Here is a 24609-nt window from a genome sequence, read left to right as displayed (position 1 = left end):
AAAATCAGGTGTTCATAAGTTTGTGGGTTAATGTCCGGGTCTTCTATTCGATTCCATTGGTCGACTTCTCTGTTTTTATGCCAATACCAAGCTGTTTTCAATACTGTAGCTCTGTAGTAGAGTTTGAAGTCAGTGATGGTAATGCCTCCAGACGATCCTTTGTTGTATAAGATTGTTTTGGCTATCCTGGGTTTTTTGTTTTTCCATATAAAGTTGATTATTGTCCTCTCAAGATCTGTGAAGAATTTTGATGGGACATTGATGGGGATTGCATTGAATCTATAAATTGCTTTTGGTAGAATTGCCATTTTTACTATGTTGATCCTCCCAATCCAAGAGCAAGGGAGGTCCTTCCATTTTCTGGTATCCTCCTCAATTTCTTTCTTCAATGCCTTAAAGTTCTTGTCAAATAGATCTTTCACTTCCTTGGTTAGAGTTACCCCAAGATATTTTATGCTGTTTGTGGCTATCGTGAAAGGTGAAGCTTCTCTGATTTCCCTCTCTGCTTCCATATCCTTTGTGTATAAGAGGGCGGCTGATTTTTTGCAGTTGATCTTGTATCCTGCCACATTACTAAAGGTGCTTATCAGCTGTAAAAGTTCTTTGGTGGAGTTTTGGGGGTCGCTTATGTACACTACCATATCATCTGCAAATAATGAAAGTTTCACTTCTTCCTTTCCAATTCGAATCCCCTTGATCCCCTTATGTTGTCTTATTGCTATTGCTAGAACTTCAAGCACTATATTGAAGAGGCATGGCGAGAGTGGACAGCCTTGTCGTGTTCCTGAGTTTAGTGGGATGGCTTTGAGTTTCTCTCCGTTTAATTTGATGTTAGCTGTCAGCTTGCTGTATATAGCTTTTATTATATTTAGTATGACCCTTGTATCCCTAATCTCTCCAAGACTTTTATCATAAAGGGATATTGAATTTTGTCAAATGCTTTTTCAGCATCTAATGAAATGATCATAAGGTTTTTTTTTCTTTCAGTTTATTTATGTGATGGATTACATTGATAGATTTGCATATGTTGAACCAGCCTGCATCTCTGGGATGAAGCCTACTTGATCACGATGGATAATTTTTCTAAAGTGTTCTTGGATTCGGTTTGCCAGTATTTTATTGAGATTTTTTGCGTCGATATTCATGAGAGAGATAGGCCTGCAATTCTCTTTCTTGGTTGGGTCTTTGTGTGGTTTTGGTATCAGGGCAACTGTAGCTTCATAAAAGGAATTTGGCAATGACTCTTCTGTTTCTATATTGTGAAATACATTAAGGAGTATATGTATTAGCTCTTCTTGGAAATTCTGGTAGAATTCTGCATTGAAACCATCTGGTCCTGGCCTTTTTTGTTTTGTATTTTTTAAATAGCAATGTATGCTAAAGGCACTTGTATGTCAACATAACTAAATAGCACTTTTATTTTCAAAAATATTCTCTAAATTTATAAAGGAAAAAATTACTGGAAGAACATATGAAGAGAGCAAATATCATAATTATGAAAAACTTGACCTGACAGAATTACTTCCGACAAAAGTTGATAATTCAGGCTGGGAGATACTCAGTGGGCAAAATACCTGCTGTGCAAACACAAGGACCCGAGTTTGATCCAAATACAAAAATCCAGGTGTAGTGGCACACACATAACCCTAGTGCTGGGGTGGTAGACAGAGGCACATGCCTCTGCAAGACCCAGGCCACATGGTGAGTGACAGATAACGCACAAGAATGTACTTTGGCTTCCTCATCCACGTGTGTGGGACCCACCCAGGCCACAGAGATAAACAAACATGCACCCAACTCTGTCAATAAGCATATTTGCTTGTGTATAACATTAATCATTTGGTCAATGAGATGAAATTATTAGTCAGAAGAGAAACACATATCTGGCGCAGGAGAGATGGCTGAGCAGTTAATAACGCATGATTCTTGCAGAGGACCCAGGTCAATTCCCAGTACCCACATGGACTCACAGCTGTCTATACTCTAGAACCAGGGATCTGGCACCCTCTTCTGTCCTCTACAGGCATCAAGCATGAATGTGGTGCACAGAAACACATGCAGTCAAAACACTCATACAAATAAATAAATTACCCTCCAAAAAACTTAGCAACACATATCTGAAAGTCTTTCAAACCAACTGACTACAGTTAGATTTTTAACTACCTTCTTAATTTTTACAAATTTTTACAACTCTTAAATTTTACAATCTCAAAAATTACAAGGGTAAAAGTCATTATTAAAAATAAAGTGGCTACTCAATCACTCTTGCAAAAAGGACCCTCAAGATACAATGTGTTCTTTTTATATGGTTGTACCTCTGCTTTAAAAAGAAAATACACCAAGGGCTAGAGAGATATTAAAAGCACCCATCTGGTTATAACTAAAACTGAAGAGCCAAGTTTTATCCCCAGAACCCACACAGTAGTTGGTGAGAACTGAATCCTGCAAGTTGTCCTCTGAAGTACACCTATGCATGCACACGCATGCACAACTGATAAATAAATGTAAAAATTGCCATCATCTTACTGCTATGTTCAGCAGTGCTAGAACAGCTGCTACCTGCCTGCTGTAGTAGACATCAGCTCAAAGTTGGGTAGTGTGATCTCAGCCTGGAGGTTTCTTGCTATTTTTGAAGCATTAACAAAAAATGAACACTGAAAAGTGCCGATTCTGGATTAATTTTATTCTTCAAATCTCTCCCTAACTTAAAAGGAAAATCAAGAATGAACTTTTAATTTGTTTTTTTCTTACAAATTGTTATAAAGAGCTCTTGCTGCATCTGTTCCTTTTTATTGAGAAGACAATCCAGGTCACACAATAGCATGGCTTGACCCCACAGATTCAGATATATATTTCCCTTGTAAAATGGTGAAAAACTTTCAAGTTATCCTGACTATCTATTTTCCAAATAAATTTTAATTTGTTAGCAATAAAAGCATATCTTTCATTCAGATTATCTTTACTTTTTTTTTTTTAACTTTTGAGACAGGGCCTCATTTAGCCCAAACTGATCTCAAATTCTTTATAAACTGAGAAGGGCCTTTGGCTCTGAATCCTCCTGCGTCCATCTTCCACGTGTGGAATCACAGGTGTGTACCATAGTCTCATTAGTTCATATATCCTCACAAATGACTGCGTGGATATTCATTTAGGACTTGTGCATTATTTATAATTGTAATGGATGGTGTTTATTTTCCCAAAATAAATTTTAAAAAGTAGAAGAAAAACAGAATAGTATGATAACAACTTAAGATTCAAGAGTAATTGCCAACCAAGAAAAAAAATACTAATGTATCAGCTACAAAAAAAAAAAAAAACCAGCTGTGGTAAAACGTCATAGCAGTTATAGGAGGAAATTAAATGTCTTCCTTAAAATTCTAAGGTTACGTTCACATTCAGCTCTTTATAGGTTGTGAGATGTTTTCATCTACTGTACATTGTCTGAGCTGTATTTCCTTACTATAAAGCATGCAAAACAGGCAGTCCCATGAGAACGATGGCGTCTCTAGTTGTGGCCTGGACCTCTAGAGTGCAGGGCTACTCCATGGAAGACACCACTGGGACTAGTTCCATTTGCAAGCAACAAAATTAAGAATCAGGTATTTTAAAACCTGGTTCGTTGTTTCTTCAACTTTGAAACACTGCATCAAGGATTGCTTAATAACAAACAGAACAGACCACTTAAACAGCAGCTCCCTCTGTCTGGTTTCAAGTGATGACTACCTTCTAAAGGAAAGGGGTGCTGAAAGCCGGGACTGTGTAAAGAACACAAGTCAGGAAAGTAGTAAGGGCTGGATTGGTGGATGTCACGGGAGCGGGTTAGACCTCAGGCAGCAGAGGGAAAGGGGAATGAAGGAGCTAGAAAGGTTAAGGGGGAGGAGGTGAACTGGAGAGCAGGACAGGAGGAGCATGGGGAGGGGCAACTAACAAGACTTCTGGCTGGGAATGCCACAGTGAAACCTTCTACCATAAATCATTCGTAAAATATACTTAAACAGAAAAGTTTAAATAGAGTTGCTTTATAAAGGGGCACAACATCTTTACTAAACAACACCAAATAAAAAGAAAAAAAATGAATAAGTCCTATTGTTTATCTTTGCTATTTGAAATCTCAATGAATCAAGCATTTTTTTCTAAGAACAATATCTAGGTATTTCTAAGGCAATTTAAAATACAAAGAAAAATAACACTTGGCTGATATTTTTATTTTTAAAAATACTTTCACATTCAATCAAATTAATAACTATAGAAATGGATTTTCCTTTCGATAAGCATTGCTCCCTCAGATAGAAAGTAGGAGCTGAAAATCATTTTAATCATAATAAAAACCAATAAACAACCTGAATTAAGTAGCTCACTAAGTCAGATGCTGACCAAGATCACATCCTCCTGTCCATATTTAAGCGCTATGGATTTTAGTTAAAATAATATTAACAATAAAATGAATTCATTATTCTTTTATCTCTCCTTTATTTCTACAGGTTCTGGACTAGCAGATATGACTACAGAAATTAAGTGTACAAAGGGATCACAGCTCTACCCCATTACTGTCACAAGATGTCATCTTCAATTCTACAAAAGCTGCCAGCCTCACGGGTCATAAAGATAATGAGGCAGCAGCTATGTAAATACTGAGTGGATGCCTCAAGCAATTTGTCCATAAGCTGACAATATTTTGCTTGTCTGTGTTGAATAGTGAAAAAGCGTCATTTTAACACAAAAGTTCCATTGAAGCTAAATTTCTGCCCATGAGCTGAGAAGTGGGAGCTGAAAGAATCCACAGTCAGCTCATGCTGAGTCAGTGGATCCCACAAGGGTCTGTACTTCTGCCAGGTGAAATTCTATGGCCACCAAGCTCATTTGCTCTCTTCTAAATGAACAAATTCTCTTCAACCATCTATTTCTATGTTTTATAGCTGACAATAAGTATCATATAAGCATAAAGTAAAGGTGTAAAATTTGAAGCTATGTACATATTATTTTTATCTTTTCAAATCTAGTAACTATTTATTCAAACATAGACTAAAAACCTGGCTATCAAAGCAAACCAACAAAGAGGTCAAAACAAACACCAAGCCAGAGAGAGAAGATATGGTATTCAAGTGGGTCTCACAAATAATACAGAGCAGTGTACTCAGCAATCTTGCTTGGAAGAATCACTGAGACACTGGAGGACTCCAGGAAAGTCCTCTGATGCCAGGACTACACAGTACATCTGCCGACAACATGTCAACACATAAATCATTACTTACGTAGATTACGGCAAGACTGGATATTTACACTGGGAAGCCCTTCTATGTTTGGAATGGTAAACGTAGAACTTTGCAGACTAGAATTAGCAGTGATTCCCACACAGCACTTGCTGAAACAGGAAGTAAGCACGAGGCAGTCCAGTGCTTTCCCTCCACCACACTACAGAGCTCTACCCTACCAGTCTCAGGTCCAAACCCAGACTCAGCCACAGCCACCCCCACCACTACTAGAGAACCTACTTAGTGGGAAAGGGAAAAGGATGGAAATTAATTGGAATTCTGTTGTTTATTCTCAATAATACTAAGAGATTATTAGAGCCAATAACTACCAAGTTATGAAATAACCTTCCTGCCTTGATCATGAAAATAAGCCCATAGCACAGCTCATATAAGACAAAAATCATACATAAAACATTGTGTGTTTAGGAGAAAATGATTGTTTATAAAAATACATATATCAGAGATAGACACAAAGATCAGATGTTGTCTAGAAAATGGACAATCATACTCGAAATTGTCTTTACCTCCAGAGAAGCCACCCGAAGTGATCTCTTCTTCGAATATATCAGAGAAACCCCTTCCTGCATTAAGCTTTGCCAGTCGACCATCAATAAACTGAAATTTAAAAGTTTCAAATGTTAATTTTTCATAATAACATTAAAAATTACTTATAAATACAGAAAAGTGAGGGATATGGATATGATAAAAATAAGGATGTAAACAACAATGAAAGGAATCATAATATTAACAATTTATATAAAATAAAACCATATAATAATGTAATTCTGTGTATAGATACACGCATATACAGTTTTAATGAACTTTTCTCATTTGGCTGACAATGTTCCCTCCAAGAACCAAAGACCACATAACAAAAAACTACAATACTAGTCATGAGAAGCCATCTTTTGAGTTGTTGACCAGGGCTGTGCAAAAGACTCTCAGAACATACAGTCTAGTAAAACTGCCTTCCATTGCCTCCAAAGGTGGAAGGTAAGTCTTTATTGCTGAAGACACCATGCACTTCAGACATGGGGCAAAGGGATCCCTGAGGTGGAACCAACCTGAATTTCTCTTCCCTCTCATAGTATCAGAGGGTACCATATAAACTTCCAGAGGAGAGAGATAACCAACATTCTGCCCAGCTATGATGCATATGAACATTAACAACCAGCAAAGCATAAGGGTGCACTAATGGCACACATACTATGTAAATAACAGCTCTCTAACTGTTAAGATTCACTCGATAGAGGGGAAACCTTGCCTAGTACTGGAAACCTAGCCAACTACCAGTGCTAGTAAAGTCATGGATATTGGAGGAGACTCTACAACCACTACTTTACTAAACCAACATGATTCTAACAATAGTCTATAAACATTTGCCCTTATGCCCACAAATAAGCATACTTTTCCTCACTAAGGAAACTTCTCTTTGCAACAGATGGAGACGACTAAAAAAAACTACAACCAAATAAAATGAAGAGTTCTGGAGACCAGTTCCAACAGATACATCTTACAAAACAAGTCCCACACCTAAGGCTCACATAATGTTACAGAAGATGGGGATGGAAAGGTTTACAAGCCAGAGGGTCAGTAAATTTTCTGTGAGACTGTGTCTCTTAGTAATATTAAAAGCTACACCCATAAACTCTCACAAACATGACTGCCCAAACATAAGCTGAACAAAAACAGTAAGAATAGACATGCCACAGCAGGTGGGAAAAAACCCACGAAGTCACACTCTACACAAAGAACTACAGGCAATGAAGTAAAGCTGGGAGTAGGGAAGGTGGTCTTCTCAAGGGATGAGTACATCAATTCTTTGTTCAGTGCCAAAAGATCAACCCTGAAAACATTCTGTGATGGTCTGAATAGGTCACTACCTATACTCACCCTAATAGACTCCTACGTTTGAATGCTTGGCCTATAGAGAGTAGTAGCACTATTAGGAGGTGAAGCCTTGTTGGAAGAGGTGTGTTACTATGGGGGTGTGCCTTGAGGTCTCATATGCTCAAGCTACACCCAGTATGGGACACAGTACACTTCCTATTACCTGTGAATCAAGATGTAAAACTCTCAGTTACTTCTTCAGCCCATGTCTGCCTACATGTCACCATGAAATAATGGACTAATTTTCTGAAACTGTAAGTCAGCCCCAATTAAATGTTTTCCTTTATGAAAGTTGCTGTGGCCACGGCGTCTCTTCACAGCAACAGAAACCCTAACTAAGACACATCATATAAGTAACATTATCAATACTTATATTTAGGCTTATGTATATATTATAGGCCATGAATTTGAAGTAAAGTGGGTAAGGGTGTTTGGGGGGTTGGGAGGAGAAAAGGGAAAGGAGAAATAAAATTATAATACAATCTCAAAATAAAAAATTTTTAAGTGTTACTCATAAAAATGCATATTTTAACACAGAAATATGCATATACAAGTCATACACATACACACAGAGACACTCAGATACACACACAAGAACATTCTCAAACAATACAAAGAGTGGGCACTTGGTGAAGAGCCATTTATTAGTTCAGTCACAAGTGCTTAGCTCAGGCTCTCACTGTCCTAAAGCCAAGTGCAGCAATGGACACATGCTTGGTACAGTCAGTATCCCCTAATATTATCCTGATAATATCAATATTCACCAAAAAACATTCCTTGTCTAAACTATGGGGCCCTTAACTATAACCAAGTACCAAGAATTTCTAACCATTCAATAATAAAACAAATACAGTTTTGGTGACACAAAGTATAATTGTGGCTGAAGGATCAGATTTAGGATTATTAGCTTAAATATCAAGGAAAGCACACATTACTATGATTTGTTTAAGGTCCCTTTAAATAATGTTTTCAGTGTTCTTAAAGAAGAGACTTGAGTGAGAAGTGCAACTTCCATAGGCCCTGCACAACCTTTTCACGATGCAACTGCCCTAGACAGTGCACATCTGTTCAAGTGAGGGCAATAAATATATGAACACCTTCAAGTATTGACAGTATTGAAAACACTACAGATATTGACAGATGACCAGAGCAGGGGAATATCAATAACATATATTAAATACACGCACACACACTTGTCCCTTGTTTCATTCTGCTTGTTTATTTATAGTTTGTCGTGCTAATAATGACAGTGAAAGGTCTCTAAGGCCGTCCTGTATCTTTCAGGGAAGGACATATCATGAAATATTTTAGTTGTTTTTTGAAGATGTAAATAGTAATAGTGAGCTTTAATATTTATTCCAAAGTTTTTTTAAATTTATTTATTTATTAAAGATTTCTGTCTCTTCCCCGCCACCGCCTCCCATTTCCCTCCCCCTCCGCCAAATAAGTGCCCCCCCTCCTCAGCCCGAAAAGCAATCAGGGTTCCCTGTCCTGTGGGAAGTCCAAGAAACCCGCACCTCCATCCAGGTCTAGTAAGTTGAGCATCCAAACTGCCTAGGCTCCCACAAAGCCAGTGCGTGTTAACTCTCACTGCAATTTTAATCCCAGAAATTAAAATTTGTTTGTTTTGCTTTTTCAAGACAGGGTTTCTCTGTGTAGCCCTGACTGTCCTGAAACTCAATTTGTAGACCAGGCTGACCTCAAACTAACAGAGATCTACCTGCCTCTGCCTCCTGAGTGCTGGGACTAAAGGCGTACACCACCACCTCCTATAGAAATTTAAATTTTAACTGAATTAAAATTACGTAACTTGACTTAAAAAAATAATCTCACATGGTGCACAATTATTCTATTTGAAGAGATAAAGCAGGAATTCCATTGAGAGGAGCTGCACAGAGCAATGCAGTATTCTCCAGGCAATAGTTCACAGTAATACTTCAGGTTTCCCAGCTATAATATACAACTTTCAAGAAAAACTTTTATAGAGAAATTAAGCAACAATGGCAAATAAGTTAATGTATGATGTTAAAAATGAAGTGTAGCCATTTTTATCATACAACTGTTTTTATCACAAGTGTGAGGTGATATGTCCAAACAGACACAGCCTAAAATGGTAGTTTTGGCTTTTTTTTTAATATTTATTTATTTATTATGTATACAATATTCTGTCTGTGTGTATGCCTGCTGGCCAGAAGAGGGCACCAGACCTCATTACAGATGGTTGTGAGCCACCATGTGGTTGCTAGGAATTGAACTCAGGACCTTTGGAAGAGCAGGCACTGCTCTTAACCTCTGAGCCATCTCTCCAGCCCTAGTTTTGGCTTTTTTATATCTTGAGTTATTCTTAAAATCTTCTAATACTTTGAAACAGAGACCAAAGATTATCCATTTTATGCCTTCATAAGCAGATCATGCAGAAGGTTTCCTGTGGTGTAGATGCACAGAGTGGGCATGTGAAAGCCAGCATCAGCACTCTACTGCAGAAGCAGCTTTATAATCCTTGGCTACTTTTTACCACTAAGATTCTCCTTTTCCAACAATTAAACACCACTAACTTTTGTGAGAGTTAACTAACATAGTACTCAGGAAAAATACTAAGTAATAAAGTTTTTTCTCCCTATTACCAGTGTGTTTCCAAAGTTAATCAACTGTGGGCTTCCTGAGAAACAGGTTATTGTGTTGCCCATGGATGCATCTTCAGTACAAGAGCACTGCAAAACCGCCTGGCATACAGTTATAATTATGCTTTAGTTTGCTGATAGTTGGAAAAACATAGTGCCTTGCTCTGCTACTGAGCTATGGAAATAGACCCAGACACATAGTTTAAATGGAATAAAGCTGAAGGGATAAAGAATATTCAAAAATGTTAAAGGCCATATATTTTTACTTGGCTTTAAAGGTTCATAATTACATCTATGTGGAGAATCAACATTTTATCTTTGGATCAAAGTCAGTAATTTAATGTCGATGTCTTCACTGTATACAAAAGTGATTAATTTGAAAATAAGACAGTTAAAGAAACATTTAAATTTTCACTTGTATGTGTTTTAACACAGAAGTATAAATCAAATTAAAGTGATATAAATCCAGAGACTAAGAATCGTCTTTTAAAGTATAGGGTGAAAGGAAAGCGATAAATTTAAAGTAATATATTACTGGCAAGGAGAATCCACTAAGGCATCCTTTTAAAGGAATTAATTTGTTCTAAAAGATTAAAAATATAAGACTTTTGAAAAGGCTTTTCCTCTTTGTTTATGGGACAGAATCCATTTATTTTATTAAATGAGTGGAATAGTTTGAGTCAGAGAGAGAGAGAGAGAGAGAGAGAGAGAGAGAGAGAGAGAGAGAGAATTCCAAAAGTATGTAGGGATTGTGAACTTCTGGGCATGAGTACCTAGTTTATGTAAGTAAACTGGTGGGTTAAGCCAGCAGAAATGAATGACTTGGTACAATGTCATGTGCTATCACTGGTTGTGCAAACATCCTGCCATCGACAATCCAACACTTCTCTAAGTACAGAGTAGGCGTTTCACACACACACACACACACACACACACACACACTATAAATCCAGATACACAGATGCTGGTAGCAGGCACGGGTGAGCATGGTATTAAGGGAGAGGAGCGCTCAATGCCACAGTTGCCCAGACTCCTTTATTAATGTGTATTTCAATAGCAGCTCTTCCTGACTTGATGTGGCTCGTAGTCACCCCACTGGCCTATCTCTACACATTCACAAGGCAAGAAAAGGAACAGTTTTAGGTTCTGCTGCATACAATTATGAACTTAAAAGAAAATGAACTGATTTCTGTTGAAAAGATGAGGGCATAATCCATTGTTTGAGTTACATTGATAGTTCATTTAGCAAACATGTATTTTCAGATCACTGGAAGACAGTTTTGAGAGAATTGTTTTTGGTTTTGTTTTCCTGTAACACTGTCCAGAGTAGTAACAGACAGAGCATGTATTAAGGAATGAGTGGATCTGTACAACAATTTGAAAGCCTTTTATAACATGGCCCTCGGAACTGTATCTTTGTAAAAAGTAAATTGTAAAGTGCTAAACTGACATGGGGCTAAGGAGACAGCTTGGCAAGAAAAGAGTTTTCTAAGCTTCACACACCTGCACTTAAGAGTCAGGTGGATCTCTGAGAGTTTGAGAATGGCCTGAGCTACAAAGTGAGTTCCAGGATAGCCAGGGCTACACAGAGAAACCCTGTCTCAAAAAACAAAGAGGAAAAAAACACTACACATGCAAGAACACACATGACCACCACCAGCACTAAACAATAACATCAAAGGAAGTTGGTTTCTGAGAAGCAATGTCTTCAGCTGATGTCTGGCCTGCATTCACACCCACCCCTGCATAAGAACTCATAGATGCCCAGTTCTCAAGACAAGTGAGACTATGCATAAGATAAAGAACAGCTTCTATCTAGGCCACAACAATGGCAAGAAGTGGATTTTCTTAACCTTGCTGGCATGACATGAAATAGTGAGGCAGGTTCAAAAAGAAACAAACATCTTCAGCAGCAAACAAGCTTCTTGTCCTCCTTTTGAAGCTGATGTCATTAAAACCGTCTAAACCTTTATAATCTTCACACACCTGTTTTATAGGAAACTGGTTCGAAGAAATCACTGCTTAAAAGTCACTTCAGCAAGTCATACTACTTATGAAAACCCAACATGGAAAAAGAGGTCATAAATTTGCAAAAGAACAAGGTGGGTATTTGGGAAGGTTTGGGCAGAGGGAAAGAGAGAGAAAGTGACTATATTATAATCTAAAAAGATAAAATAATCGAGAACTAGAACTTCAAAATACAATTAAAGGTCCAATGAATTGAAAATGTAATACACTTTAGAAATTAGATATCATGGCAAACTTTTTCCGCAAAACTGTTTTGAAAATATTGTTCTGGTCACATTCCAGATTACACCTGAAACAAAGGATGAGCAGCTGAGCAGAGCAGCTCTCAGAGGTGCACACATGCTCTCTGTTACCAAATTCTCATGTGGGGAATTTCCAGAACAAATCTAAAAATCCAAAAGCAAGTCATTACTAACATCCCTTTGCATTTACTGTCTACAGTAGAAATATTTAATTGAAATGTTGCAAACCATCTATAAAAACTATAAGGTACTAAATAATTAAACTTTGTGATTTTGATATTTAAAATATAGCATTTGATTTGTGTGGAGGATCATAAAAAAATCTTTGTGCTAGGGATAGCATTTATCGGTGCAGTTATTTAGAAAGTGTGTTGGTTTGAGAGGTTACTGACAATGACACATGCTACAATAAGTTAAATTAGCAGATATTTAGATATAACCACTAAACAGAAAGTGGTAACTTGGTGTCTACATATATATAAGCTGCACTTACATAGGGGATAAGGCAGACCAGTTTAGAGCCCAAAGCAAGAAAAGAAAAAGTGGGGAGAAAAGGGAAAAACTCTTAAGTTTATGATATAGTAAAGCTTGGCTAATGACATCACTGCACTGTTCCATAATTCTAACTTTGATACCACGGCATGAGTAGACAACACTTGAAGAGAATAAAGAACGTGGACTAATAGCTAACAGGACTAATAACTGAAAAGAAGTTACAGAAGAACCAAACTACCCCCACAGTACACGCACCAGTTGACAGGCAATTCAACGGTCTCTAGAAGTTAGTTTGTCAAGTTTTGCGTTAACTAAAGCATTAACAATCAGTTTATCCACTCATTTAAGAACTATGAGTGTTTATTCCAGCCCTCGCACTTTGCCAGATGTCTGCTCTACTTTAATCAGTGAATTAGGAAAAACAGAACCATTGTGATGTTTCAGGATGTCAAGGCTGTAGGCGACAACAGGGTATAAGGCACAGTGAGTTGCCTACAGTGTTCCAGGTGGTGGGTACTGAAAGGAACAGCCTGGAGGAGGCTGGAGCGGAGAAGGGGTGAATGTTAGATGGAGGCTGGCCAGGGTAGGCTATCTGAGCCAAGACTGGACAGTGAGTGAGTCTGATGGCGAGGTGGACTTCAGGCAGGTGGAGAGGTAAATCGGTATGAGGAAAAAGCATGATGCAGTAGGGCAGGGACATACAAGGGCCAGTCTGAGGCTCCCCCATCTGAAGTACGAATAACCTCATGGCTACCCAGGCAACACTCAGAGTCTCCAAATCAAACAGGGTCTCAATATTGCCAAATCATTTTATTTTTCCCTGATAATTTTTTTCACCATCTATATTTTTAAGTTCTGTATCTTCTTTCTACTTCAATGTCCAGACATTTCCCCATTCCCTCTAGGCTGATGATTTTAGTTGCTATTTCACCAAAAGGAAAAAAAAGAGATCTAGTAGAGAAAGAAAGCGAGTCCAGGAGACAGGAGCAGTTGCTATGAATCTCCTGATCTTACCCACATCCCCATGTCCGTTTGGGTTGCTCCTTACAGAAAAATGCAGAGCTGGCATGCTTGCCTCCATGTCCTCTCCCTTCAGGCCTCTAACCACAATTTCTACCTCCATAGCAGCAAAACCTCTGTGGTTCCAACCCTAGTCTTCAGCTCTATTTGATTAACGCTATGAGCACTGACAGTTTAGCTCCCATTGGAATTCGTTACTTGCCTATGAAATCAAGTTCTCTCCTGATTTCTGCCCTACCTCACTGCTTACCTGCTCCTCTGTAGCCTCCTTTGATACTTTTCTTGGACCTTTGCTCATCTCTCAATCTGATGGCTATAAAAACAATGCTATCTGTTGATTAATACCAATTCTCTATCTCCAGTCCAATTTTCTTATGTGCTATGTTTATCTGTTTGCCTGCTCAATACCTTACTTGCATATCTAATCACACTGAACTTAGCATTTCTGAAACATAATTTTTATTAAAAAAATTTTAGCCACTATCTCCCGCAGCTCAGTTAAGTGAGCTATCCTGTCCAGTTTCTCAACGCAGAAAGAATACGATGAGCTTTCTCTAATATTTAATACTATGTCTTCTGGGATCTCTGCTGGTCTCCTCATCAAAACAGATGTAGCATCTGGCCAGGTCTCATTATAAATTCTACTGTCTGTTCCCCACTGCTGTCATGTCTCAGATGGATTATACAAACACCCGGAACCTTTTGTGCTTCTGCCTTTGGTTACCCCACAGAGAGGGCGCTGCTCAGATACCACATTCTCAGGTAGGCATGCTCAGATGACACCATTTCACCATGATGCAGACATGGACGTGTATGTAGACATTGTGTCCATACCCACACCCTCACTTCTGCCAGTCCTATTTGCCTGTCTTGTAATGAGCTGTTTATTCTCCACAGTACTAACAACTTTTAAAGTTCCACACATTTAGTAATTTTGCTGCCTCTCTCCTCTCCTTAGGAGTGGAAGAGGTTCATCCCTAATTTGCTTTCTGAGAAGTCCCACCTAGAACACTACCTAACATACAGGGACCATTCAAATTACACAGTTGAATGGGGGAATGAAGAGACTTAGGTGGCTGTGTGTCTTTAAGAGTACAAGTCTCACTTGTTAATGACACTTCATTGGAAATGGGCTTTAAAAGAGGAAGGCATTCAAATTAGTAATTAGATTCAGTAACTTGCCTATTTCACAGACTCTCTATGGCTTTGATGGAGGAAGACTAGGCACATTTTGAGGAATACATTTTGAGTGCTACTTGAAATCAGCCAGAAAAAGATACTAAAATTGTACCCTTTTTCCTGATATGCTGCTTGACCCTGCAAATTCTTCTGCATCCAAGTCAGTATCTCCCTTTGCCTCATTTGCTGTTTTATTCTTTTAAACACTGTTGAATACATGTTTGGTGTAGCTACTGTCTCTCATGCTTCACACGTACGTCCAGTGTCACCTGGCGCTGCAAGAGCAGAGTCATCAGTACTAGTAATGTGTGTGTTGCTCCTAGCTGCAAATCACAGACCAAGAATAGCTAGCATGCAGAGTTATGACAATTTACTGTGTAGGTTAAAAGCTTTTTAAAATCTCCCCAAATCTCTAGCTAACATAAAAGGAAACTATTTGGCTTCTGAACCATCCCTTTTATCAGACAGCTTACCAAGTCAGGAGAAGAGATCATGTCACAATTTACAGAAAGCTAAGATTCTCACAGACTTTCCATTTCAATACACTACAGAAGAGACTTCAAGTTTGAAACTGCAGACAACTCTCAGTATAACAGTACAAGTTTTGAAGGGTTCTACTATATTCAACTTCACAGTTTCTTTCTTATATACTAAATGCCACAATATTTTCAGGCCTATTCCATATAGTAGGCAGTTTTAGTTTCATTATTACTAAATACATATTGTAATACTAGATATTAGGACACAGAAGTACTTAACACAAACCATACATAACCCATACCATTAAAGAGTCTATAACTCAAAAACGTCAAACAAAAGAAGAAATGTGATATGGCACAAATCCAAAACTGCTAAGAGGAGAGGGATTTATGAAAGAATGGGAGGCCCAATCAGAAAGAGGCACTAAGTCTTAAGGCGCAATCTGGGTAGTATCGACTAGACAAATTGTATTTGGAGCAGAAGAGACAATAACAAGCATTCATCAATGGCTTCCTAGAGTGAGAATAAGCATTCATGGTTTCTTAGACCCACAGCATGCAATTCACAGTCACAACCACTGATAAGTTATTTAGCTGCTAGATTTTGCTTTAACCTCAGAAGTGTAGCCAGATTACACATGGTTATCTTGAATATTAAAGAAGATTAAAAGAAGCACTCGAACCCCATGGTGGTGGTGGCACATGCCTTTAACCCCAGCACTTGGGAGGCAGAGGCAATCAGATCTCTGTGAAGTTGAGGCCAGCGTTGTCTATAAAGCGAGTTCAAGACAGCCAAGACTGTTACACAGAGACACTAAAATCCTCTTCTGAAACCTCTTGAGGAAGCCCCCCTCCAGTTCGAATCACCCTAGGCACCAAGGTCTTCCATGATTGAACTAGTATGGCCCATTAAGTGGTGCTTAAAGCATTCCACTGCTTTCCTAACCCAAAGTACCAAACTCTAAATTTCTTCAAACAAAAACATGGTCAGGCCTACCACAGCAATACCCTAGTCCCTGGGACCAACTTGTCTTAGTTAGGGTTTTTATTGCTTTGAAGAGAGACCATGACCAGTGAAAGTCTTATAAGGATTGGGGTGGTAGCTTACAGTTTCAGAAGTTTAGTCCATTATCATCATGGTAGGACATGGCATTGTGCAAGCAAACAAGGTACTGGAGCTGAGAGCCCCACATATTGATTAACAGGCAACAGGAAGTGAACTGTCTCACTGGGAGAGGCTTGAGCATATAGGACACCTCAAAGCCTGCCTCCACAGGGTCACAGTACCTCCAACAAGACCGTACTTACTCCAACAAAACCACATCTCCTAATAGTGCCACCCCCTTTGAGGGCCATTTTCCTTTAAGACACCTTAGGGGGAGACTTCAACAGACAAGTCATCCCCCCAAAAAAAGGAATCAAAAGACTAAACTGGGAAATACTGGAACTAACAGGCTATAAACCAAATGAGCCTAACAGATACCTACAGAATATTTCACCCAAACACAAAACAATATACTTTCTTCTTAGAACCTCATAGAAATTTCTCCAAAAAATGACCAGATATTTGGTCACAAAGTAAGGCTCAACAGATACAAGAAAACTGAAATAAGTCCCTGCGTCCTATCTGACCAACACTGACTAAGGTGGATTTCAACAGTAACAGAAACAACAGCAAACATACAAATTCATGGCAACTGAACAACTCTCTACTGAATGAAAAAGGAGTCAAAACAGTAATAAATAAATTAGACTTTCTAGACTGTAATGAAAATAAATATATATTATACCCACACTTACAGGACGCCGTGAAAGTGGCAGTGAGAGGAAAGTTCATAACACTAAGTGCCTATTAAACAGACTGGAGAGGTATCATGCTAGGAACTTAATAGCTCACATGAAAGTTCTGGAACAAAATGAAGTAAGCACACACAAGAGGCGTAGACAGCAAAAATAATCAAACTGAGGGTTGAGACCAATAAAATACAAAGAGAAAAATAAAAAAATCAATGAGCTGGGCGTTGGTGGCATATTCCTTTAACCCCAGAAATTGGGAGGCAGAAACAGTTGGATCTCTGTGAGTTCGGGGTTAGTTTGGTCTACAAAGTGAGTTCCAGGGCAGGCTCCAAAACTACAGAGAAACTCTGTCTTGAAAAACCAAAAAGGAAAAAAAAAAAAAAAAGAATGAGATAAAGAGTTAGTTCTTTAAGAAAATCAACATATAGACAAAATGGTATCTAAATTAACTGGAAGAGAGAGAAAGAATATAGAAATTAACAAAATCAGAAACTAAAGGGGGGACATAACAACAGACACTGAGGAAATTCAAAAAATCATTATAACATACTTCAAAAACTTATACTTTACAAATTTGGAAAATCTAAAAGAAATGTACAATTTTCTTGATAGAGATTACTTACTAAAGTTCTATCAAGATCAGATAAATAATTTAAATAGAACTATGACCCATAAGGAAATAGAAGCAGTAATTAAAAGTGTCCCAACAACAACAAAAAAGTCCATGGCCCGACAGTTTTAGTACAAAATTCTACCAGACTTTCAAAGAAAAGTTAACACCAATACTCAAATTATTCAACAAAATAGAAACCAAAAGAATACTGCCCAATTATTTGATGATACCAAAGTCATGCTGATACCTAAACCATACAAAGACTCAGCAAAGAAAAATAATTATAGTCCAGATTCTGTTATGAACATAGATGAGAAAATACTCAATAGAATACTTGCAAACTAAATCAAAGAACACATCCACCATAATCCACCATAATCAAGGAGGCTTCATTCCAGAGATGCGGGAATGGTTCAATATAATTTACTAAATAATCTGTCAATGTAATCAACCACATTAGCCTGAACAGAAAAAAAAACCCCACATGTTCATCAAATTAGATGAAGAAAAGGCCTTTGCAAAATCCAATACCTCTTAAAGACCTGACAAGATCAGGGATACAAGGGACATACATAAACATCATAAAGGCAACACACAGGAAGCTGATAGCCAACATTATATTTAATGGAGAGAAACTTAAAGCAATTCCATTAAAATCAAGAACAAGACTAGTTAATCCATACTTTCCATATCTATTCAATATAGTACTTAAAGTTTTAGTTAGAGCAATGAGACAATTGAGGCAGATCAAGAAGATATAAATTGGAAAAGAAGAAGCCAAAGAATCACTATTTGCAGAAGATACGGTAGTATATATACGTGACCCTAAAAGTTCCACCAGGGAAATCCTATATCTGATAAAAAGTTTCAGTGAAGTGGCTGGATACAAACTTAACTCAAAAAAAAAATCAGTAACCCTCCTATATACAAACGACAAATAGACTAAGAAAGAAATCAGGGAAATAACACATTCACAAGAACCGCAAATAAAATAAAATATCTCGAGATAACTCTAACCAACCAAGTGAAAAACTCATAGGACAAAAACCTCAAGTCTTTAAAGAAAGAAATTCAAGAAGATACAAGAAAATGGAAAGATCTTTTATGCTCATGTATCAATAGGATGAAAATAGTAAATATCCACAGAGTCAATACAATTAGCATCAAAATTCTAACACAATTCTTTAGACTTTAAAAGAACAATTCTCAAATTCATATGAAAATCAAAAAACTCAGGCTAGGTAATGCAGTTCTGTACAATGAAAGTAGAATTGAAGAGATCAGCCCTGATTTCAAGCTGTACTCCAAAGGTGTAGTAATAAAAACCACATGGCATTCGTGTAAAACCAAACATGTTGATCAATGGAATTGAATTGTAGACCCAGACATAAATCCACACACCTATGGACACCTGATTTGTGGTAAAAAAGCCAGAAATACACACTAGATAAAACAAAAAAACAAAAATAAACAAACAAAAAAAGGACAGCATCTTCAACAAATGGTGCTGATCAAACTGGAAATCTGCATGTAGAAGAATGCAAATAGATCGTTCCTATCACCCTGCACAAAACTCAAGTTCAAGTGCATCAAAAACCTCAACAACAATATGAAAAACCAGACATACTGAACCTAATAGAAAAGAAAGTGAAAAATAGCCTTGAAAGCCACTAATAACAGGCACTGAGATACAATTAATAAATGGGACTTCATGAAACTGAAAAAGTTTTGTAAGACAAAAAACAATATCAATGGGAGAAAGTGGCAGCCTATAGAAGGGGAAAAGATTTTTATCAACTCCAAATCCGATAGAGGACTAATATTCAAAATATACAAAGAATTCAAGAAACTGGATATCAAAAAGCAATAATCTGCCAGCATTGGTAGCACACACCTTTAATCCTAGCATTTGGGAGGCAGAGGTGGGCAGAGCTCTGTGAATTCAGGAACAGCCTTGTCTACAGAGTGAGTGACAGGACAAGCTCCAAAGCTACAGAGATAAATCCTGTCTTGAAAAACAAACAAACAAACAAACAATAATCCAGTTAAAATTTTGGGTACAGGTCTAGACAGGGGATTTTCAATAAAGCAATCTCAAAGGGCTAAGAAATACAAGTAACAGCTCATGCTGGTGAGGATGCCATCCTTCAAACACCTTGTACTCCACAAAATGAACAAATTTCTTGAAAGAAACCACCTACCTAACAAAGTTAAATCGAGATCAGATAAACAATAAATAGCCCTACAACTCCTAAGGGAATATAAACAGTCATTAAAAGTGTCACAAACAAAAAAGCCTCTCTAGGATCACGAATTATAGGCTCAATGTCCTTTATTTATGGCTAGAAACCAATTATGAGTGAGTACACCCCATGTTCCTCTTTTTGGGTCTGGCTTACCTCACTCAGGATAGTGTTTTCTATTTCCGTCCATTTGCATGCAAAATTCAAGAAGTCATTGTTTTTTACTGCTGAGTAGTACTCTAATATGTTTATATTCCATACTTTCTTCATCTATTCCTCCATTGAAGGGCATCTAGGTTGTTTCCAGGTTCTGGCTATTACAAACAATGCTGCTATGAACATAGTTGGGCATATACTTTTGTTGTATGATAGGGCATCTCTTGGATATATTCCCAAGAGTGGTATTGCTGGGTCCAGGGGTAGGTTGATCCCGAATTTCCTGAGAAACCGCCACACTGCTTTCCAGAGTGGTTGCACAAGTTTGCATTCCCACCAGCAATGGATGAGTGTACCCATTTCTCCACAACCTCTCCAGCAAATATCATTGGTGTTTTTTATTTTAGCCATTCTGACAGGTATAAGATGGTATCTTAAAATTGTCTTGATTTGCATTTCCCTGATCGCTAAGGAAGTTGCGCATGACCTTAAGTGTCTTTTGGCCATTTGAACTTCTTCTGTTGAGAATTCTCTGTTCAGCTCAGTGTCCCACTTTATAATTGGGTTGATTAGCCTTTTGCGGTCTAGGTTCTAGAGAAGCTAAATAAGAAGGTGAACCCAAAGAAAAACATAAAGGCATCCTCCTGAATATTAACCTTCAACAGGCGATGAAAGGAGACAGAGATAGAGACCCACATTGGAGCACCGGACTGAAATCTCAAGGTCCAAATCAGGAGCAGAAAGAGAGAGAGCACGAGCAAGAAACTCAGGTCCGCGAGGGGTGCACCCACACACTGAGACAATGGGGATGTTCTATTGGGAACTCACCAAGGCCAGCTGGCCTGGGTCTGAAAAAGCATGGGATAAAACCGGACTCGCTGAATATGGCGGACAATGAGGACTACTGAGAACTCAAGAATAATGGCAATGGGTTTTTGATCCTACTGCACGTACTGGCTTTGTGGGAGCCTAGGCAGTTTGGATGCTCACCTTACTAGACCTGGATGGAGGTGGGTGGTCCTTGGACTTCCCACAGGGCAGGGAACCCTGATTGCTCTTCGGGCTGACTAGGGATGGGGACTTGATTGGGGGAGGGGGAGGGAAATGGGAGGCGGTGGTGGGGAGGAGGCAGAAATCTTAAATAAATAAATAAATAAATAAATATAAAAAACAAAAAAGCCCAAGGCCAAACACTTTTATCAGAAAATTCTACCAGACTTTCAAAGAAAAGTTAACATCAATACTCCTCAAATTATTCCACAAAAAATAAACAGAAGGAACATTTTCCAATTCATTGTAGGAGTCCACCGTCACCCTGATACTTAAATCAAACAAAACTTCAATAAAGAGAAGTACAGACCAATTTCTTTTATGAACATTGATGCAAACATACTCAAATACCTGCAAACCAAATCTAAGAACACATCAAAAACATCATCCACCATAATCACTCCCAGAGATGAAGGGATGGTTCAACACATGAAAATCTGTCAATATAATCACAATATATACAATCTGAAAGTAAAAAAAAAAACCCATATAATCATCTCATCAGATAATGGAAACCCTTCATCAAAATCCAACACCCCTTCATGATAAAAGCCCTGGAGAGATCAGGAATACAAGGGGCATGCCTAAACAATAAAGGTAATATACAGCAAGCCGATAGCCAACACCAAATCAAATGGAGAGAAACTCAAAGCATTCCCTCTAAAATCAGAAACAAGACAAGGCTGTTCACTCTCCCAATATCTATTTAATATGGTACTTATAATTCTAGCTGGAGCAATAAGACAACTAAAGGAGATCTAAGAGATACAAAATAGAAAGGAAGAAGTCAAACTTTCACTAGTTGCAGATGATATGATAGTATATACAAATGATGCCAAAAATTTTACCAGGAAACACCTATAGGTAATAAGCACCCTCAGTGAAGTGGTTCGATACAATATTAATTTTTAAAAAATCAGCAGCCTTCTTATAATCAAATGATAAAGAGGCTGAGAAAGAAATCAGGGAAACAACACCCTTCACAATAGCCACAAATAATAAAAAAAAAAAAATCTTGGTGTAACTGTACTTGACTAAATGAAAAACCTGTATGACAAGAACTTCCAGTCTTTGAAGAAATAAACTGAAGAAGATAACAGAAGATAAAAAGATCTCCCATCCTGGAGGGGGGAGGACCTTGGACTTCCCACAAGACAGGGCACCCTGACTGCTCTTAGGACTGGAGAGGGAGGAGGGAGGGGGAGGGAAATGGGAGGAGGGGAGGAGGTAGAAATTTTTAATAAATAAATAAATAAAAAGATCCCCCATCCTTATGGATCTGTAGTATTAACATAATAAAATGGCCATCTTACCAATATCAATTTATTTGATTCAATACAATCTCCATCAAAATCCCAATACAATTCTTTACAGACCTCAAAAGAAAAATAACTTCGCAAGGAAAAATAAAAAAACTCAGACTAGATAAAGCAATCCTGTGCAATAAAAGAACTTCTGGAGGTATCACCATCCCTTATTTCAAGCTCTAAAAGGAGCTATAGTAATAAAAACCACAAGATATTGGCATAAAAACAGACATGTGAACCAATGAAATCGAATCAAAGACCCAGATATAAATTCACACCCCTATGGGCATCCAATTTTAGATAAAGAAGCTATAATTATACAATGGAAAAAACAAAGCATCTTCAACAAACAGTGCTGGTACAAGTGAATGTCTAGATGCAAAAGAATGCAAAGAGGTCCGTTATCTATGACTCTACACAAAACTCAAGCCCAAGTGAATCAAAGACTTCAACATAAATCCAGATACACTGGACTTGACAGGAAAGAAAGTGGGAAATAGCCTTGAAAAAATTGGCACAGGAGACAACTTCCTGAACAGAACACCAATAGCACAGACACCATCATTAAAATTTAATAAGTGTGTCCTCATAAAACTGAAAAGTTTCTATGAGGCAAAGGATACCATCAATAAGACAAAACTATAATCTACAGAATGGGAAAATATCTTCATCAACCCTACATCTGACAAAAGGCTAATTTCCAAAATATAAAAGGAACTCAAGAAACTAGACATCCCCACACAAAATAATGCAATTGAAAACAGGGTACAAATCTAAACAGAGAATTCTCAACAAAGGACTCTCAAATGGCCAGGAAGCATTCAACAGACTTAGTTATCAGGAAAATGAAAATCAAAATGACTCTAAGATTCCATCTTACACCTATCAGAATGTCTAAGATTAAAAACACAAGTGACAGCTAACGCTGGCAGGGATGTGGAGCAAATAGAATACTCCTCCATTGCTGGTGGGAGTACAAATCTATACAGTCATTTTGGAAATCAATAAGGATGCTTCTCAGAAAATTGGTACTCGATCTACCTCACAAGCCAGCTATGGCACTCTTGGACATGTACCCAAAGCTACTAGAGCACAGGACACTTACTCAACTATGGTCACAGTAGCTTTGTTTCTAACTGCCAGACTGTGGAAAAAATCTAGATGTCCCTCAACTAAAGAATGAATAAAGAAAATGTGATGTATCTACACAATGGAGTATTACTCCATTAAAAGAAAGTGAAAGTAAGAAATTTGTAGGCAGATGGATGGAACTAGAAAAAAAATCATCTGGAGTGAGGTAACTCCAGATTCAGAAAGACATATAAGGTATATACTCACTTGTAAGTGGAGATTAGCCACAAAGTAAAGGCTAACCACGCTACAATCCACAGACACAGAGAAGCTAAGTAACAATGAAGGCTCGGGTGGGAAGGGGTGCATGAATCTCCCTGAGAAGGGGAAATAGAATATACACTGCAGGTGGACCGGACAGGTGGGGGAACAGGAACAGGAAGATCAGGTGGGAGAAGGATGGAGGGAGAGAATACTTAGAGAGACAACTGGAATTGGGCTGTACCTTGGGGACAAGCTAGAAACTTAGTGCAATGGAAATTCCCAGATATTTATGAGAGCGACCCTAGCTATGCCTCCTAGCAATGTGTATACAGAGCCTGAATTGGTCATCACTGTAACCAGGCAAGACTTCCAGGGGATGGTCTGTGTCTTAGTTAGGGTTGTCTATTGCTGTGAAGAGATAGCATGACCAAGCAACTCAAATAAAGAAAAACATTTAATTGCATGGCTTACAGTCTAGAGGGTCAGTTCATTATCATCATGCTGGGACATGGTGGCATGCAGTCAGACATGATGTTGGAGAGGTAGCTGTGAGTTCTATATCTTGCACAAGCAACAGGAAGTGATCTCTCTCTCTCTCTCTCTCTCTCTCTCTCTCTCTCTCTCTCTCTCTCTCTCTCATTGCGTGTGGCCTGAAGGATATATGAGACTTCGCCTCCATGGTTGAACACTTCCTCCATCAAGGCCACACCTACTCCAGCAAGGCCATACCTCCTAATTGCGCCACTCACTTTGGGAGCCATTTTCTTTCAAACCACCACAAACTAGAACACACCAACCCAGCCATAAATCCTTTGCCCTACAATTTGTCCTACCTGCAAGATGTGTTGGGGTTAAGGTGGCTCAGAAATTGTGGGAGTTTACAATGATCTGTCCAGACTGAG

The 24609-nt window shown here is 38.2% G+C and overlaps 1 protein-coding gene across 3 annotated transcripts in view; it reads right to left on the bottom strand.

The window, feature by feature from the left end:
* The window catches only part of Dennd1b (DENN domain containing 1B), a 234093-nt gene that overhangs the window by 52865 nt on the left and 156619 nt on the right, over positions 1-24609 (bottom strand). For all 3 annotated transcript variants that reach the window (XM_041648352.1, XM_041648351.1, XM_041648353.1), the window contains one exon: positions 5777-5867. In XM_041648352.1, the coding sequence (XP_041504286.1) occupies positions 5777-5867 (91 nt within the window). The remainder of the gene's footprint in view (positions 1-5776; positions 5868-24609) is intronic.

Source organism: Microtus oregoni, unplaced genomic scaffold (assembly GCF_018167655.1).
Source record: "Microtus oregoni isolate MIOR12 unplaced genomic scaffold, Mior012 000003F_ref0000135, whole genome shotgun sequence".
NCBI lineage: Eukaryota > Metazoa > Chordata > Mammalia > Rodentia > Cricetidae > Microtus > Microtus oregoni.
Note: the sequence above shows the minus strand (reverse complement) of the source record. Positions and strands in the feature narration are given on the sequence as shown.